This window comes from Humulus lupulus, chromosome X (genome assembly GCF_963169125.1).
Source record: "Humulus lupulus chromosome X, drHumLupu1.1, whole genome shotgun sequence".
NCBI lineage: Eukaryota > Viridiplantae > Streptophyta > Magnoliopsida > Rosales > Cannabaceae > Humulus > Humulus lupulus.
Window position 1 is genome coordinate 215,940,750 of NC_084802.1, and position 18,310 is coordinate 215,959,059.

Genomic DNA, 18,310 nt, shown 5'->3' on the forward strand with positions numbered 1-18,310 from the left:
TGAATTAGAAAACTTGCTAGCTGACCAAGAAGCATTGGCTAAGAAATTATCTGGAGTCTCGATAAAGAGTGATGAAGAAGCACTCTTTAGTAGTAATAAGAAAGGTCGACCCCGGCCAAGTTTTAGCAAAGGTTCTAGAAGATATGATGACAAAGATGGTCATCATGGAAGCTTCCAAACATGGGGAGCTCAAAAGAAAGATAGCCGGGGTGGCCAATTTAAGAGTAACAATAAATTTGATGGTAAATGCTACAACTGTGGGAAGAAGGGCCACATTGCTAAAAATTGTTGGTCCAAGAAGAAAACAGCAGAGGGCAATGTAGTCACGTCAAACACAGGACGAGCAAGCGATGAAGAATGGGACGCTGAAGCATCTTTCGCTGTGGAGGAAGGAGAATTAGCTCTGGCAGTTACTGTTCATGGACCAATCGACTACAATAATGACTGGATAATCGACTCTGGCTGCTCAAATCATATGACAGGGGACAAAGAGAAGTTGCAAAGCATGATCGAGTACAAATGTGGTCGCGTGGTAGTGACAGCCAACAACTCAAGATTACTGATTGCCCATATCGGTAAAACAAAAATAGTGCCATGATTTAGTACAAATGAAGTTTGACTCCAGGATGTCTACCATGTACCTGGAATGAAGAACAAATTATTGTTAGTAGCGCAACTTACGACATCAGGATACCACATCGTATTCGGTGCTCATGATGTCAAGATATATCAAGACCTTAAGATCTCTGGAACACCGATGATGAAAGGGCGACGTTTAGAGTCTGTCCATGTAATGTCAGCAAAGTATGCTTATGTAGACAAGACTCGAAAGAACGAAACAACAGATTTATGGCATGCAAGGCTAGGACATGTCAGCTATCATAAACTCAAGGTGATGATGAAGAAATCTATGCTGAAGGGTCTTCCTCAACTTGGAGTTAGAACAGAGACTGTATGTGCTGGCTACCAATACGGTAAGGCATATCAATTACCATATGAAGACTCAAAGTTCAAAGCCAAAGCACCGTTGGAGCTAGTCCATTCTGACGTATTCGGTTAAGTCAAGCAACCATCGATCAGCGGCATGCAGTACATGGTTACATTCATTGACGACTTCTCACAGTACGTATGGGTGTTCTTTATAAAAGAAAAGTCTGAAACTTTTTCAAAATTTAAAGAATTCAAAGAAATAGTCGAAGGAGAAGTTGGCAAGAAAATTCAATGTCTGCGAATAGACAATGGCGGTGAATACGCATCAGATGAATTTTCTCAGTACCTACAAGAGTGTCGCATACGCCATCAATTCACATGTGCCAATACACCACAACAGAATGGAGTAGCTGAGAGGAAGAATCGACACCTTGCAGAGACATGTAGAAGCATGCTACATGCAAAGAATTTTCCAGGAAGATTTTGGGCAGAAGGTATGAAGACAGGAGCTCATGTGATCAATAGACTTCCCCAAGCAAAGTTAGGGTTCGTTTCACCCTTTGAGAAACTGTGGGGTTGTAAACCTGCAGTAAGTCACTTTCGAGTGTTTGGCTGTGTATGCTACGTGTTCGTGCCAAGTCATCTACGTAGTAAATTTGACAAGAAGGCAATTCGATGTATCTTTGTGGGATACGATAGCCAAAGGAAAGGGTGGAAGTGCTACGATCCTAATACTGGAAAATGTTATACGTCAAGAAATGTGGTATTTGATGAAGCCTCATCATGGTGGTCACCACAAAAGGAAGAGTTGCCAGATTCTAAAGAAATAGAAGACAATTTGCAAAAGAAGATGAGGGAGCAAATTGTTGTGCTACATTCGACTCCAGAAATGGATGAAGAAAAACAAAGTGAGGAAGACAACGAAGAGGTAACACAGAGTCCCTGGCAAACAGGAGTGCATCAAAGAGCAGCAGACGATGCAAGTGATATTCAACCTGAAGAAGTAAGCCCACAACCTCGGAGATCAACAAGAACACGGAAGCCGAATCCTAAGTATGCCAATGCTACTGTAGCCGAAGAAGAAAAGTTCAGAGAACCAGATACATATGAAGAAGCGTCCCAGAATATCAAGTGGATAGAAGCTATGAAAGAAGAGATAAGTGCACTAGAGAATAATCAAACTTGGGAGTTGGTGCCAAAGCCAAAGGAAGTAAAACCCATTTCTTGCAAATGGGTATACAAGGTAAAATCTCGTCCTGATGGATCAATTGAGAGATATAAAGCCCGGTTAGTAGCTCGTGGATTCTCTCAACAGTATGGGCTAGACTATGATGAGACGTTCAACTCAGTAGCCAAGATTACAACAGTACGAGTCCTGCTGGTGCTTGTAGCATGTAAAGATTGGAGACTATGGCAGATGGATGTGAAGAACGCCTTTCTACATGGAGAGCTAGATCGAGAAATATACATGGTCCAACCAAGAGGATTTGAGGATAAAGTTCATCTTGAGTATGTTTGTAAACTGAAAAAGGCGCTCTATGGATTGAAGCAGGCTCCAAGAGCATGGTATGGCAAGATTGCTGAGTTCTTAGTGGAGAGTGGATATGTCATGGGACATGCAGAGTCAAGATTATTTGTTAAAGTAAAGGGAGCAAAGATCGCAGTTGTTTTGGTATATGTTGATGACCTCATCATCACTGGCAATGATGAAGCAAAAATTTGCCAAACAAAGGAGAACTTGTCAGTTCTCTTTCAAATGAAGGAACTTGGAGAATTGAAACACTTCCTTGGATAAGAAGTTGACCGAACTAAGGAAGGTTTATTTCTCTGTCAACAAAAGTACGCAAGAGATTTATTGCAAAGGTTTGGAATGCTCGAGTGCAAGCCCATCTCAACACCTATGAAAGCTAATGCCAAGTTATGCGCGCATGAAGGGAAGGACTTGCAAGATGGAGCAATATACCGACAGTTGGTTGGTAGTCTAATTTATCTAACATGGACTCGACCAGATATCTCGTATGCAGTTGATGTAGCAAGTCGGTATATGCAACACCCAAAGAAACCTCATTTGGAAGCAGTGCGGCGAATGCTGAGGTATGTCAAAGATACCATTAACTATGGTCTCTTATATAAGAAAGGTGACGAGGTTAAGATAGTTGGATACTATGATGCTAATTATGCTGGAGATCATGATACCCGTCGATCAACTACTGGGTATGTATTCAAGCTTGGATCTAGAGCTTTATCTTGGTGTAGTAAAAGGTAACCAACAGTGTCCCTGTCAACCACAGAAGCAGAATATAGAGCAACAACAATGGCAGCTCAGGAGAGTACGTGGTTGATGCAACTAATGGAGGATCTACACCAATCTACAAACAATGCAATGTCGCTTTATTGTGATAATCAGTCTGCTATTCGCTTAGCAGAAAATCCAGTATTTCATGCAAGGACAAAGCACGTGGAAGTGCATTATCATTTTCTGAGAGAAAAAGTGCTTCAAGAAAAAATAGAGATGCGACAAATCAACACAGATGATCAAGTTGCTGACATATTCGCCAAAGGACTAAGCACAATCAAGTTTTCGAAGAAGAAGCTTAGAGATTCGGTAACGAGGGGGAGTGTTAAAAGTCATTACCTTATCTAGAATGCTCTAGAGTTCTAGAATGTTCTAGAATATACTAGGAAGAACATAGAACATTCTAGAAAGCTCTTGAAGAAACTTAGAACTAATTAGACAATATATACAGAGTCCTAGAATCATTTAGAAAAGGGTAGAAAGTAGTTAAATAAATTATAAAGTTAGAAAATTCTAGAAAGATTTGGATGTTTCCTTTGTAGCCTATAAATACAAATGTAATGTGTGTCCAAGGTAGTAGCAAAGTGAGTGTACCAAAAGTGTGAGTCTAAGTAAGTATTATATAAGTGTGTCTAAAAAGAGTGTGAGATAAATTATTAAGTAAGTGCTCTAAAACAAAGTGAGTAAGTGTTTAGAGTGTGTTGTGGTCAAATATTGTATTCAAGTCACTACAAGAAAAAATTCTTTTAATAACACCGAAAATGTGTTATCAAAACATGCCATAACACTTTTTGATGTGTTAATACCGACTATGTTATCATAGGTCAGGGTACTTTACATAACACTTTATCAGTGTTATACAAATGTGTTATTATACTGTCAACGATAACACACTTTCTGTGTTATTTTAATATATAGATAAGTGTTTAATTATGTTATTTATAGTCGATTATATAACACATTTCAATACTTATAAATTTGTGTTATACTACACTTTAGTATAACACTTTTTTTGTGTTATACAACACTTTAGTATAACACTTTTTTTGTGTTATACTATACTTTAGTATAACACATTATTTGTGTTATATAATGAAGTTTGCATAACATAATTCTTTGCATAAAAAGTGTTATTTAAATAGATATTATAACTCAATTTTCGTATTATTGTTATATTTAAATATGTTTAAATTCTCATTATATATTTTATTTATATAACACTAATTTATTCTATTATATTTTAATTTTTTTTATATAATTAAAATTAGTTTTCTAATATATACTAGCATCATCAAATGAACTTGATTTTCAAATAACAAAAAGTAAGAACATTCAACATTGTATTAACAATCCACAAATTAGTTTAAAACATTCAACACTGTCATCAACAATAAAATGTTCTTTAAGTATTCAAGGAGTCTAAAAGTTACTACTTTCAACACAAAGAAATAAACAAAGTTACTACTTTCAAGGAGTCTTAAGTATCCTTTTCTACTTTGCTTGTCACATCTGCAAAATAAACAAAGAAATATTTTATTGTTATTATCTAGCATCACAAATTACTTCAAGAAAAATGCTATGGAAATTATATCCAAGAAAGGACACCACATACAAAATAATGGATTCACAACTACACCAAAGCAAACAAAGAAACCAAACACTAAATTATAATACATTGGTTATTTTTTTAGTATGAAAATGTACCTCTTGGAATAATTTTTTTAGAAGGCCATGCAACTGTGGAACCAACTGCTTCTTGTATTGTAAGCATCGCATGATTAGGACGAAATAAGTAAGATTCTGGTACAATATCAACATCAACCCATACTCGCATAAAGTATGGTCCAAGAGGCTTTCCATGTACAATTATCTTTGGATCACTAGAATCCCAACGACCTTCAGCAACAATTACATCTGCCCAGTCAAGCAAGTAGCAAGCATTCTTCCCTTCTGTAAAGTTATGTCTTTTTTCTAGTGCAATACTCTACCAAATTTATTTTAAAGATAATATATTAGTTTCTGTATTTGTTCTTCTAAAATGAAAATTTAAAACAATAACAACTTTTATAATTTACCTTAGGGGACTGAATATTGTTTGACTGCGGTACAGTGCGAGACTGTCCTTCGCTTGGTGTCACTTTACCACCAACCTAAATATAAAACCAAGATAAGTTTCATTGGAAGAAAAGAAAACTAAGGTTTATAAGTGCAAGATAGAAATACCACCAAGTGTTCTTTAAGTAGATTCATCATTTCAGTCATTTTGAGCTTCATATTATGTTGCTTTTCTTCTAACTTGGAGATCTTTCTATTACACATATTAACAACAGTTAGCTTTGACCTTGTTACGCCTCTTCCTTGTCTGATTAAACGACCAGATTTTGGGTTACCAAACAATTTTGTCAAGGCATCCTCATCAGCGTTGTCTGTAGTTCCAGATTTTGGGTCTTCAAGGAGAATCTCATTCAATGAACCATGCATATAAATTAGTATAACTAATGTATGCATTATGGAAAATAAGTAAAAATTCACAAAAATTAAATGACTAATACTCACAAAAATATCAGATGTCGTTGGGTTTACAGGTTCACCATTCTTCTTGGTATGGGCTCTCCGAAAAGCATCGATTCTAGATATTTTAACATCCTCATTTTCTTTCTTCTACACAATACATCAATAGAGATTATAAAATAGAGACTACAATAATGGAAGCAAAAATACAAACAGTATAAAACTTAATTATTACCATATCATCTATTGTTCGAGCATATCCTCTTCGACTTAAGGTGTGTGGAACAACTTTCTTTCTTCTCTCTTGGTATTTGGCCCTTATATCCTATTTAATAAATAAGTAAAAGAGGCATAACTATATTTAATTTAACACCAATAGAGATAAAAGAGGCAGCAACATCACTTCTTACATCATATTTCTTACCAAATGTTCTTTACTAATTTTTTTGGCAACAAATGCTCTCCATTCTACATCACTTTTTATGCAATCCGACTTTAAGGCTAGTCGTTCACTCTCATTTTTTGCATTGATAATATCCTTTACAAGTCTAGATTTCCCAGCTCTCCATAGTTCTGCCATCATTTCAAAGCACATCTTTTTTTTGCCAATCATCATGTAAGTCATATTGTGCCTACAATAGAATATAGAATAACATATTATATGTTTAAGTGTAGAGCTGAATATATATAAAAAAATACACTCATAAAACTTGTAATTCTACCTGAATAGATGCCCAAAGAACATCTCTCATAATTGGTGAAACTTTCCTCCAATCTGAAATAGTGTAAGGAACAACCTCTCGCACAAGAGCGCCCACAAAAGAAGAAAATTGCACTGAGTTAGTACCAATTGGTTGCCCTTTTTCATTCCAATTTATTATCCTTAAGTCATTGTTCCTCTTGGTAAGATTTTCCAATAGAGTTTTTCCCCTTGTCTTCTTGGCTAAGTTCATTACATTTCCATCTACATCTTGAGGTATTTCTTCAATCTCAGTTTGATTTGCCTCATCAGTTATTTTTTGTAATCTAACAGATTTTCTAAGAGGTTGTTCAAGTTCTATCTCAGCCACTTCTTCACATTCTGCAGCAGCCACTTCTTCACATTGTGCAACAGCCCCTTCTTCAAATTCTACACCAACCCTTTCCTCATCAGCTGTCTCTTCATGTTCCTCCCTTACTCCCTTTTCACAAACACTATCAACTACCTTATCTACTTCATAATTAAGAGATCGTCTAGTTTTTGAACTTCTAAGTGACATCTCCATGTCTTCCACATCATCATTTGGATCTAGCTCTGTATTATAGACCATACGACGAGTTGCTGCTCTAGAACTAAGAGCTGGTGGTGAGTCAATTACAACTCTAACAGGTGCAGAAAACCTACGAAGAACACTCTTTTTCTTTAAAACAGGGCTTCCAAGCAACATATCGTCACAATCAGCTTGAGTCTTCAATGATGCTTTTCGCTTTTTGGCCACAAGATTGCATAAAGCACCTGGACGAAGGTGTTTTTTTGGAGATCTTCGTAATGTACTCATTCTTCAAGTTGAAATTGCTGCAATATAAAAAGAAAGATAACATAAGTATATAAATCAGAAATGCGGATCACCAAAGAGTAATAAACATACACCAAAACCATAAAACCAGAATTATTTCATTCAAATTAAAATAAAATCATAAAGTACACCATAGAGAGTAATAAAACCAGATTTGTTTCATTCAACAAAAGAGTAATAATACACCAAAATTACATACAAAAAGTGTAAGCAGATTTGTTTCATTCAAAGTACATAAGAAACAACAGGAAACTCAATTTTCTTCATTGGATTCAAGTCCAAAACACCCTCTATTTGAATCATTTAAAGCTATATACCAATTACTTGACTCATTCACCCTTGCATAAAAAGCTTTTTTCACTTGTAAAGCTAATACAAATGGATCCCTAATGGATTGAGCTTGTCCTATATTAAAATTTACAAGCGTATAGAACTCCGACTTCTTAACACCCATTCGAATATTCGCCCAATCGCACCAAAACAATGGCACCTTAAAAGTACGATAATCAAGCATAATTATATCCTTGATAACACCAAAATACTCTTCTTTATCATTCAATTGCCCACTGTCATGTGCTTCCAAGTATACACCGCTGTTTTGAGTTGTTTTTTCAGCTCCTTTTTTATGGAATCGAATTCCATTAATCATGTGCCCTTTGTAGGAAGTGACACCGCGACTTGGACCTTCAGCCAATTGAGCTAACATGTCATCTACTTTGTTCATGTTAGAAATCTGAAAATAAAAATATACTTGTAAGAAATTTGTACACTAAAACAAAACGTAAACTTTTATCTTGGCAATAGAATACAACCTTTTCATAAAACCATAACGGGAACCCTTCAGAATGTCGATTCCACAACAAAGTTTGATTGTTATTCAGATTTGAGTGTCTTTCTTTCAGCTCATCCATATGGACATTGAGAAATGGTTCTACAATATCCGAGTTAAACAACACATACCGATGCGCTACTGCCAAGTTCAATTGGTCAAGCTCAAAGCACTCTGCTGCTAATAGTGGATTTTCTTCTAGTATTGTACTATCTTGGTTATCATTTTGCTTTAAAAATGTTTCACAAAAGCGTACACATTCAACAGCAAGATAGCGATTTGCAATACATCCTTTTGGCCGTGCATAGTTTGCTACAAATCCTTTAAATACTTTCATATATCTCTCAAAATGGTACATCCATCGAAATTACACCAGACCACAAAGTCTAACTTCTCGTGCTAAATGAACAACCAAGTGAATCATTGGATCAAAGAAAGAAGGAAGGAAATATTCTTCTAGTTCACAAAGAATTTCAAAGGCTTCTAGTTCCAATTTCATAATTTCCTCCTTATCAACCACACGTTGACACAATCCATGGAAATACTTAGAGAGCCAAAGAATTGTCTCTCTACAACCTTCTTCCATTAAAACCCTTATAGCAATAGGTAATAGTTGTTGCATAATCACATGACAATCATGAGACTTAAGTCCTGTCAGCTTCTGTTTCTCCACATCTACACAGTTTCTAATGTTAGAGCTATATCCATAAGGCAATTTCAAGTCAAATAGCCTCTCACAAAGAAAATTCTTATAAGATTTTGATAGAGTATATGCTGCAGCAGGAAGACGAGTAACACCATTTTCTTCATACAGATGGAGATGAGGCATAATGCCCATCTCTGTCAAATCTAATCTCGAGTTGTAGTGATCTTTAGATTTTCCTTTGCAATCGAGCAATGTGTTAAGTATGCTTTCACAAACATTCTTTTCAACATGCATAACATCAAGGTTATGACGAACAACTAATATTTTGTAGAGTCCAAGAACTTTACTTAGCTAGTTAGATAGTAGTATTATAGTATTTATAGCATTATCTTTGTAACTGTGGATTTTTGGTTCAGACCGGGAATTATTTGGACACTCATAGTAGTACTTGTAGATTTTCTAAGTTTAACCTATAGTTTAAGAATATTAATGTTAACCTAAGGTTTGATTATATGACTGATATTAAGGATAATATTTATTATACTATAAGGTTTAGATAAGGACCAATAGGATTTTAAGCACATGTTATGTATGGATGATTAAGGATTAAGTATTTTGAGGATTAAATTTAATAAAGGTAAAAGTTTGAATGCTATAAGGTCAGTCAGCAGCTTTGAATACGTTGAGGGCTTAGTCAAGGCTGTTTACTCCATTCAAACTTACCTAAAAATGTGTAATTTCGTGTTTAATTAATTAGCGTGTGCCGATATATCGCAGCTATAGGGGGCGATATATCGCAGCACGTAGATACGGAAAACACGAGACGATGTACGACAGCCTCGGGCATACTGGCCCAGGCGATATATCGCCTACAGGGGGCGATATATCGCCTCCTTCAGCATATTTTGAAACATTTTGAATTTGTTTTCCATTCAGCCATTCAACCTCTTGATAAGTCCAGCACCTTTTTGAACGAGTCTTCAGCCTCTGCTGAGCGATTATTCAAATTATTTTCACCTAAAAAGCTATTATTTTTATTCAAGTAAAATTAAGATCCTTTCATTCCTAAACTCTATAAATAGGACCTAGTACCCAGCCATTATTCACCTTTTACTCTAAGTTCAGAGGCTGCAAGTGCTAGGAGAGTGTGAGAGTTAAACACTTGGGTGGGGAAATCATAAGCTTCATCATCATAAGCTTATCAAACACTTGGGGAAGTAAGGTTTCATAGTATTTCGGTTTGAGGTTTAGATTGGTCTACAAGTCTTCAAGGTATTTCTATACCCTAGTTCATTGGTATTATGTTATTTTCTTTCTCATAGTCTTCTACTCAGTCTTCTAACCTTATTCTTATTTTGGTTAGGAAATCTAAGAACTTGCACATAAGTTTTTGGTAAGTATGTTTCTCCAAGGTTTAGTCCTTCCATTCCTTTCATTTCTCTTTTTCTTCTATAGACTCACCTTTTCTTAATGGTTATTAGGAGTGTTCCAAAAGTCCCAACGCTGTCCTCTTATCCTGGTAACTTTGGTAAGGAAAATAGGATAGAATCTATATGTTTTATGCTTATGTTATCTTATATTTTATGTTATAAAATATGTTATGAATATGTATGTTTGTAGGCTTGGGCATATGACCCATATGACTAACAAGACCCCAAATAGATTATGGGCATATGACCTACTTAGCTAGTAGGACCCCACTAATCTCATGGGCATATGACTTGTTTAGTCTATGGGACCCCAAGTAATAATGGCCATTATAGTATGTGTATGATAAAGTGTTATGTTAAGTTTTTATGTTTCTTATGAAATTATGTATATGAACTATGTGTTAGATTTTTCCTTGCTGGGCATTAGGCTCATTCATTTTTGTTTATATGTGCAGGAAAATAGCTGTAGTGGCGGTAAGATTCATGGATGCTTGGGAGAATATGTATCGGTGGTGAATGGAGTCAAGGAGTCGAGAGTTCGATTTTCGAGGATGTAGTCTTGTTTTACCTTTTTTATGGGTTTACATGTATTTTTCCGCACTTTCTATGTAACTCCTTTTCACTTTAAATTATGTTTTGTTTTAAAGACAATGGGATCCCATATCCTACTTGATATTTTATGAGAGTAATTTTTATTTCTACAAGTTTCTAATAAATTTATGGTATTTTCGCAAATGTAAGTTTTATTAAGGATTTGTATGTATAGTTTCGTTAATGGTCCAAAAGTCTAGAGTAGTGGGTCATTACATATTTCCCAATAAGGCAGCCTAAAAAAAATAGAATGCTTCTTCCAGATTTGTTCTGTGTCTATACCACGACTCCTCTTTTTTCCCTTTCCAAAGTCATTAGTCACTTTGCTTAACTGCTCAGCTACTTCAACACCTGTCAATATAATTGGACATTGTGGTGCTCTTTCCCTTGCCCTAGTTGTTGTATATTTCTTCTTTCTGTAACGTGTTCTTGTGGTAGAAATCGAATATGATTGCAAAATGACATCTTTTTACTATGCTTCAACCAAACAACATTTGAGTGCTCGCCACAAACAGGACAACCATACTTTCCTTTAGTCGCACATCTAGCTAAGTTTCCATAAGCTGGAAAATCATTTATGGTCCATAGCAACATGGCCCTTAAATTAAAAAACTTCTTTGTAGAAATATCATATGTATAAACACCATTCCATAATTCAAGTAACTCATCTATTAAGGGCTCTAAGTAAACATCTATGTCATTCCCGGGTTGTTTAGGTCTAGGAATCAACATAGCTAGAAAGGTAAATTCATCCTTCATGCACAACGCAGGTGGCAGATTATATACAATGAGCATTATAGGCCAACAACTATATGTAGAACTCATATTTTTGTAAGGATTGATCCCATCAGCAGCAAGTCCTAATCGAAGGTTGTTAGGTTCAAGTTGAAAAATCTGGCCATCTCTCATAAACTGCATCCCAAGCCTCTGAATCTACCAAGTGCCGCATTTTCTCGTCTGTTCTTTTATTGGTTGAATGCCATTTTAAGCTTAAAGTCGTCTCTTCTTTTCTAAACATCCTTTGAAACCTTGGTATAATAGGAAAATATCTCAACAATTTTGCAGGCTGCCCTTATAGAATCTCTTTAGTCTGTTCATTTTGCTTCCATCTTGGATATTGACAAGTGGGACATACTTGGGCATCAACATTCTATTTTGTATACAAACAACAATCGTTGACACAAGCATGGATATGCTTATAGCTCAGATCAAACATCTTTAGAAACTTTTTAACTGCATATATTGATGTCAGTAGGAGATTATCTTTCGGCAACATTTCTTTGATCATCTCCAACATCTCACTAAAGCCAACATCTGAGATTCCATGCTCTGTTTTTAGATTATACTGCCCAATGATAGACGAAATTTTTGTATACTTTGAACAACCTTCATACAATGGAGATTCAACATCTGCTAATATAGACTCTGAAAATCAGCACCATTGTTATCATCACCAAAATCATTGGCGTTACTTGAAAATACTCCCGCTGCCCGAAATAAATCATATTCAAAACTTGTGTTTGTCGTGCTGCTTTGGACTGGATCTTTCCCATGATGAAACCATGTTTTGTAAGATTGGTCCATGCCCCACAAAACTAAGTGTTCGACACCTTCGTCTAAAAGTTGATGTCTTAGATTGTGACATTTGTTGCATGGATAAAGAATCTTGGCTGGAAATCGAAGATTCGTCATGGCTGTCTTAACAAACTCCCTAGCTTTTTGCTCATATTCCATCGTTGCTCTACAATTTTAGAGCATACGTCAATAATCAAGCACTGACACTTAAACTTATACCCAAAATAAACTATATGATTTTGGTTACTAACATGTTAAGATGGATCCAACTTTTATCCATCTCCAATGAATTTGAATTTGATGTTGTTCTCTTAATAAAATCTTGTTTTTTGTCTGGGTTTAACAACTATTAGACAAGACAATCACATTATTTGCGGTTGCAATTTCAGGGTCATGACAAGGTCATTAACACACATGCTTTTAAAAGAAAACATGCCTTGGTTGAATTTCAGGTCATCTTAAAAGAGAATTTAAGGTCATACCAGTTAAAAAGATCCTTTTCTTCAGTTAAATATCCTATATTTGCTATTTATTCTATGAATGATTAAAAATGGAAGAATTCCTTTATTGTTTTGGGGTTAGTTGCAGAAGAAGAAGAAGAAAAGAAAGGTCATTAAGTCAATGTTGTTTAATAGAGAAGTTGACCATATTGTTATTTTCGACCTCAATTGTTTTGTGGGTTGTAAATATATCAATGAAAAGGCCTAGTGGGCACTGGCCCTTTTAATTTGATTAAGAAAGAAAGGGATATTATGTCTAGTGGGCAGCAGACTCTACATCATGTGCTCTTAAGAACTTTTTCCTTGAGAGTATAATATGATTAATTCAGTCTTTTAACTCTGTAAAAACAATTGGTTATATGATCCAAATGGTGGAAACCAACCAAAAGGAAAGAAAAGGAAAAGACATTGATCTCTTTTGTTTTTTTTGTTATTATATTTTTGCTCAAGATTATTATTATTATTATTATATTTCTTAGTATTTAGAGTGGTCCCCTCCAAAATTCCATTGCCATGTTAGCAGCTTGTGGAGTGTGTAGTGTGGAGTGTGGACTATTTTTGTATGATAGAATAGATCACATGAAGGATGAGAATGTCAGCCTCATCACCATCTTTTCTTTTATAAACAAAATTTTTTAACCTTTCAGTATCATCAATGGTCAGACTTAGATTTTTGTCTTTGTATAATATTCCATCTATGATCTTTGATTTCTCTTCCTATTTTTTATTTTTATGAGCAAGAATATAAATGGTGGGTAAAGTTTTACTTGGATTATGGTGAACCTATTTTCTTACATATGTACTAATTTTAGCATATTATTATTTACTTGTTTCAAATAAAAAGAAATGGCTGACCCAGAAACTTGTTGTTGAAATTATTTTCTTTTCAATGAATAAGAAGTAATCTTTAGAAAAAGATAAGCGTTCCCTTACCCTAAACATTACCAAATATTGGACTGCTTTTAAATACAAAATTTTTCAAAGATATATTGTTTTTAACAAAACATTACCAAATGAGCATGCATTTAAACATCATTTTTAACAAAACAAGTGTCATATATCTCACAATATAGGGCCAATTTAAGAAGCATACATAGCCATCTGTTTGTTAGTGTGACCATTTTCTATTAGTATACATTATAAATTCAATCTATTGTACTCACTTTATTTGGACCTACTTATAGGCTATATAGATAATAAGAATACACCATACCATCATATGGCTAAGTACTTTCAGATTTGGGTTATAATTAATTGAAGAAATTACACTTTTTAATTGTAATTTTATTCCACCATACCATCATATTCTTACCAGTTTTTTTCCCTCTAGTCTTGGCAGTTTTCCCTCTACGAGCTAATTACTCTCTTGAATAAATAAAAGCATTTCATTTCTTGGTTTTCTGTTAAATTATGGCTTTCTATTTTCTGTTAAACTAATCATATCAGCCCCTGTTTCTTATGGAATGAGCATGCATTTTTAACAAAACAAGTGTCATATATCTCACAATTCAGGGCCAATTTAAGAAGCATACATATCCATCTGTTTGTTAGTGTGACCATTTTCTATTAGTATACATTATAAATTCAATCTATTGTACTCACTTTGTTTGGACCTACTTATAGGCTATATAGATAATCAGAATACATTTTGGAGTGTGTTTGATTCTGCAGTAAAAGGAAGTTTCAACAATGAACAAGGGTAAGATTTTGAAGCTAGCAAAGGGGCTCCGTGGGGTACACTATCTAATACTTGTTTCATAGATTTGTAATTTTGAGTCAGATTTTATATTATATTCTCTGTCTATACACTATTGTAAGGGATTGCTGATGATTTTGGTCTTCTTATTATGTAGGTTTTGTAGTATTGATCTCAGAATGAATCCTGCTCTAAGTCTTAGTTCTGTATTCAGTTTCTTTTAACTAAAAACTATACAAATAGTTTAGTTAATAAGGATTCATTTTGAGATCAATATTAAAGATAATAAATAGTAAAATATTGTGTACAATTTCTGAATGTGTAAATTACTTTTGTTTTTGTGGCTTGAAAAGCTTGTTTGCATTTTATTATGGAGATTTCTGTTGAAATCAGTAAGGCAGAGTGAGTTTCACTTATTTTAGATAGATTTTCCTTTGATTGAAAACCTTATAGTAATTTTTGAGGAACCAAATACTAGAGAGAACTACTGAAATTCCTCATTATTAATTAATAGACAGTGCTGGTATAGACCAAAACCCTAAACATTACAAGGTTGAGTTAGATTGAGAGGCTCCCCTTTCCCAAAGATTGCCAAATTCTTCTCTAAGTAAATCTCACTCCCTATCTACAATCTTCCCAACCTAACAGCCCAGACAACTTCTAACACAAGTCTTTCTTATTGGAGGCTTATCTAAATGCTTATCTAGTTATCTTATTTGAGGCTTATCTAAACACAAGTCTTGACCACTATTTTTTGTTAATTCTGCTGGTTTATTTTCTATCCATTTAATAGTCTCTAGTTCAAGAGATTCTAGTGTTGTTTTTAATTTAAAAATCAGATTCTAAAATGGTAGCCACTAACTAATTGGGTTTGGATCAAAGACAAGATTTTAGCTTGGGGTATGGCAATTTTGTTATGGCAATTAAATCTAATCTATACATATGGAAATAATGAAAACAATATGACTAAATGAAAAATTTAATCTATACATATAATGAAAAATATAATCTATACATATAAAAGCTTACCTAACCATCTATCAATACCAAGTCAAAAAATTCAAACAACACACAATAAGTTTTCTTCCTTATATCACCACAACACACAAACAAATTTTCCAGAACCTACTTCTCTAATACACATAAGTTTTCAACCTTCCGTTATCACCGCAACACACAATTTTAATCTCAGAACCTACTTCTCTATGGATGAATATTTAAGATATTCAAACTCCTCTAACATTTTTAAGATATTAATAATAAGAGTTAAAAGAACAAATTCCGTACCTCTTGCAAATTAACTTTGCAATGCTCCTTGCCAATTCAATCCCCAACCTAAAGAATATAATCAATACTTAAAAGATTAATACAAAATTAAAATTTGTCAATAGATATTAAAACAGCCTTTGAAATCCAAAATTTATCTAATTCGATCTTAAAATTTGGGGATAAAATATATACACACATTTACTTTAAAGGCATTTTAAGTATGACTTAGTAAATTTTGACAAAATGGATAGGAGAGTGTACCTATTTCACACAATACAACAGTAAGTTTTGATCGTTTTCTAAATATATGGGATTAAATGGTAATTTTTCCATAATTGAATTGTTTCTTTCTAGGGATGATTGATATGTTATTATCCAATAATTTTTTTTCTAGGGGATGCTAGAGTATATTCAGTATATACTCTGGCTGAAATTACAGAGAGAAATTGAAAGGGTAAAGGCTGAACTGAAATTTAGAAGTGATAACCAAAATCTAGGCAAAGTAAATGAGAAATGACCAGCAGGGAGAATGAGTTCATCAAGCGTAGCTAATGAGTGAAAATGAGAAATAACCAACAGAATATAAGCAGTAAAAAAAAGAACTTAGAAGTGATATTCTTTCAAGGCAAAGTAAATGAGACATAAATTCATCAAGCGTAGCTAAAAATGAGAAATAACCAGCAGAATATAAGCAGTAAAAAAAAGAGCTTAGAAGTGATATTCTTTCTAGGCAAAGTACAGATATAAAGATTGTAAGAACCCAAACTATAAAAATTGGGTGCTGATATTCTTTCAAAACATCAATTAGGATCAAAATTTTATATGCATTGTTAACGTTCATTAATATGGATTCATATTTCCAATCAAACTTGTATGTTTCAATCTAATCCATGCAACTTTCAAAAAAATAATTCCCTACAACTGTCATCACCACTCACTAACCATGTATAATACATCACTATTGATGGTGAAATTCAGTTTTCTGTCATATTGAGGGCCAAAAGGACAGTGCTACAGATCCAGTCATTGGTAAAATGACTTTGATAAAGTAGTAGAGCATTAATTACTACTGATAGAGAAATTGAGTAGTAAAAAGTAATATCAATGACATGGTTTCAATTCTAGGTGGCACTAATGGGAAAATGTGGATTGACCAACTAATTACAAAGAGCAATATGAATGAATATAATCTATCTTATTAATCTGAACCATACAAAGACAAATATTTATAGGAGAGCTATTGAAAAACTGAAAAGGAAACTAATTTTAATAATTGGCAAAAGACATGCATGATAGTGTGATGATCTTTTAGCAACTACAGAAGTCTTGTGTTGTGATTGGCTCTTGTTATACATGTCATCTATTTTAACTAGTCCAAACTTGCTTAACCCCGACTAGCAATTACTTGTTTATCATTTATGATTGACAAGAGCCATACAACATTTAATAGCTAATTACTTAGCATTTTTTGAGATCTAAAATCTGACCTGATTTTTAGCTTAACTTGTATATGTTTTCATTCTTGGATGGTTGATGTTCTTTTATTCTCCATTCAGCTTTCTCTTCTTTTAAGTCAAATTATTTTTCAAAAATAAAACTATCTTATTACAACCCCAAATGGTTTTTTTTAACAGACATGCTTTTCTTCTGTAGTGGCACCATTCTAAAACATTGGCCCCCCATCTCACCCTAGCTTGTCACAGTAGTTTTGGTAAGGAAAGAATGACATTTTCATGAAACTTGGCATTCCCAACATTTATACCAGTATATTTCAGAGCCAAAAATCAATCAAAGTATCTTGTCTCAAGAACAGTTCAAAATAACAATCAAAATATGATCTTTAAACATAAACTGGTAAATGCCCAAATAAAAACTCAAAATAAACTGGTAATGTTGATAAATGAACTCAAGAACAGTTCATCAACACTTGTTTTTTGCCCCCAAAAATAAATGTTTATGCTCTCTTGTGAACAAAATGATTGGCTGAACCTTAACTCTTTTTTAACTTTACATTGAGTTTTTCATTTTAATTTTTCTATTTCAAGTAAATAGGCATGCTGAATCTAATAAATAAAATTTTCTACATAAGCCTTCCTTAGTACATAAAAAGTTAGTCTAATTAATAAAAGCTTGAGCAGATACTACTCAGATATTCTATTCGCTTCTATTTTATCTAATAAAATAAAAGACACAGTTCAATTCTCTAATAAATGAATGGATACAAAGAATATCATTTCTATTAACAAGTTATAGACTGGTAGACATGGAGAAACAAAAGTACTTACTACTTCTAAATGGAGGGAAGCTTCTTGGTCTCTCTCTACAATTGCTGACTCAATTATTGAAGACTTTTGCTAAATTAAATAAGCTGAGATAAAACAGTTGCACCACTCCATCACCTCAGGACATATCATCTGTGCCGGAAATAGCCACCAGAACCACCTCGGCTCCGTCAAGTAAGACTCTCCTCGGCTCACTATG

At 34.0% G+C, this 18,310-nt stretch overlaps 1 protein-coding gene across 1 annotated transcript; it reads left to right on the forward strand.

Annotated features, from left to right (window-relative positions):
* Positions 1-2,830: 2,830 nt before the first annotated feature.
* Positions 2,831-3,196, forward strand: LOC133806760 (secreted RxLR effector protein 161-like). Its single transcript, XM_062244850.1, has one exon. It carries the CDS (start codon positions 2,831-2,833, stop codon positions 3,194-3,196), a length of 366 nt encoding a protein of 121 aa, XP_062100834.1.
* The last annotated feature ends 15,114 nt before the right edge of the window (positions 3,197-18,310 follow it).

Bases quoted from the DNA above. Each gene is read 5' to 3' on its own strand.
- LOC133806760 (XM_062244850.1), top strand. From the start codon at position 2,831: ATGAAAGCTAATGCCAAGTTATGCGCGCATGAAGGGAAGGACTTGCAA.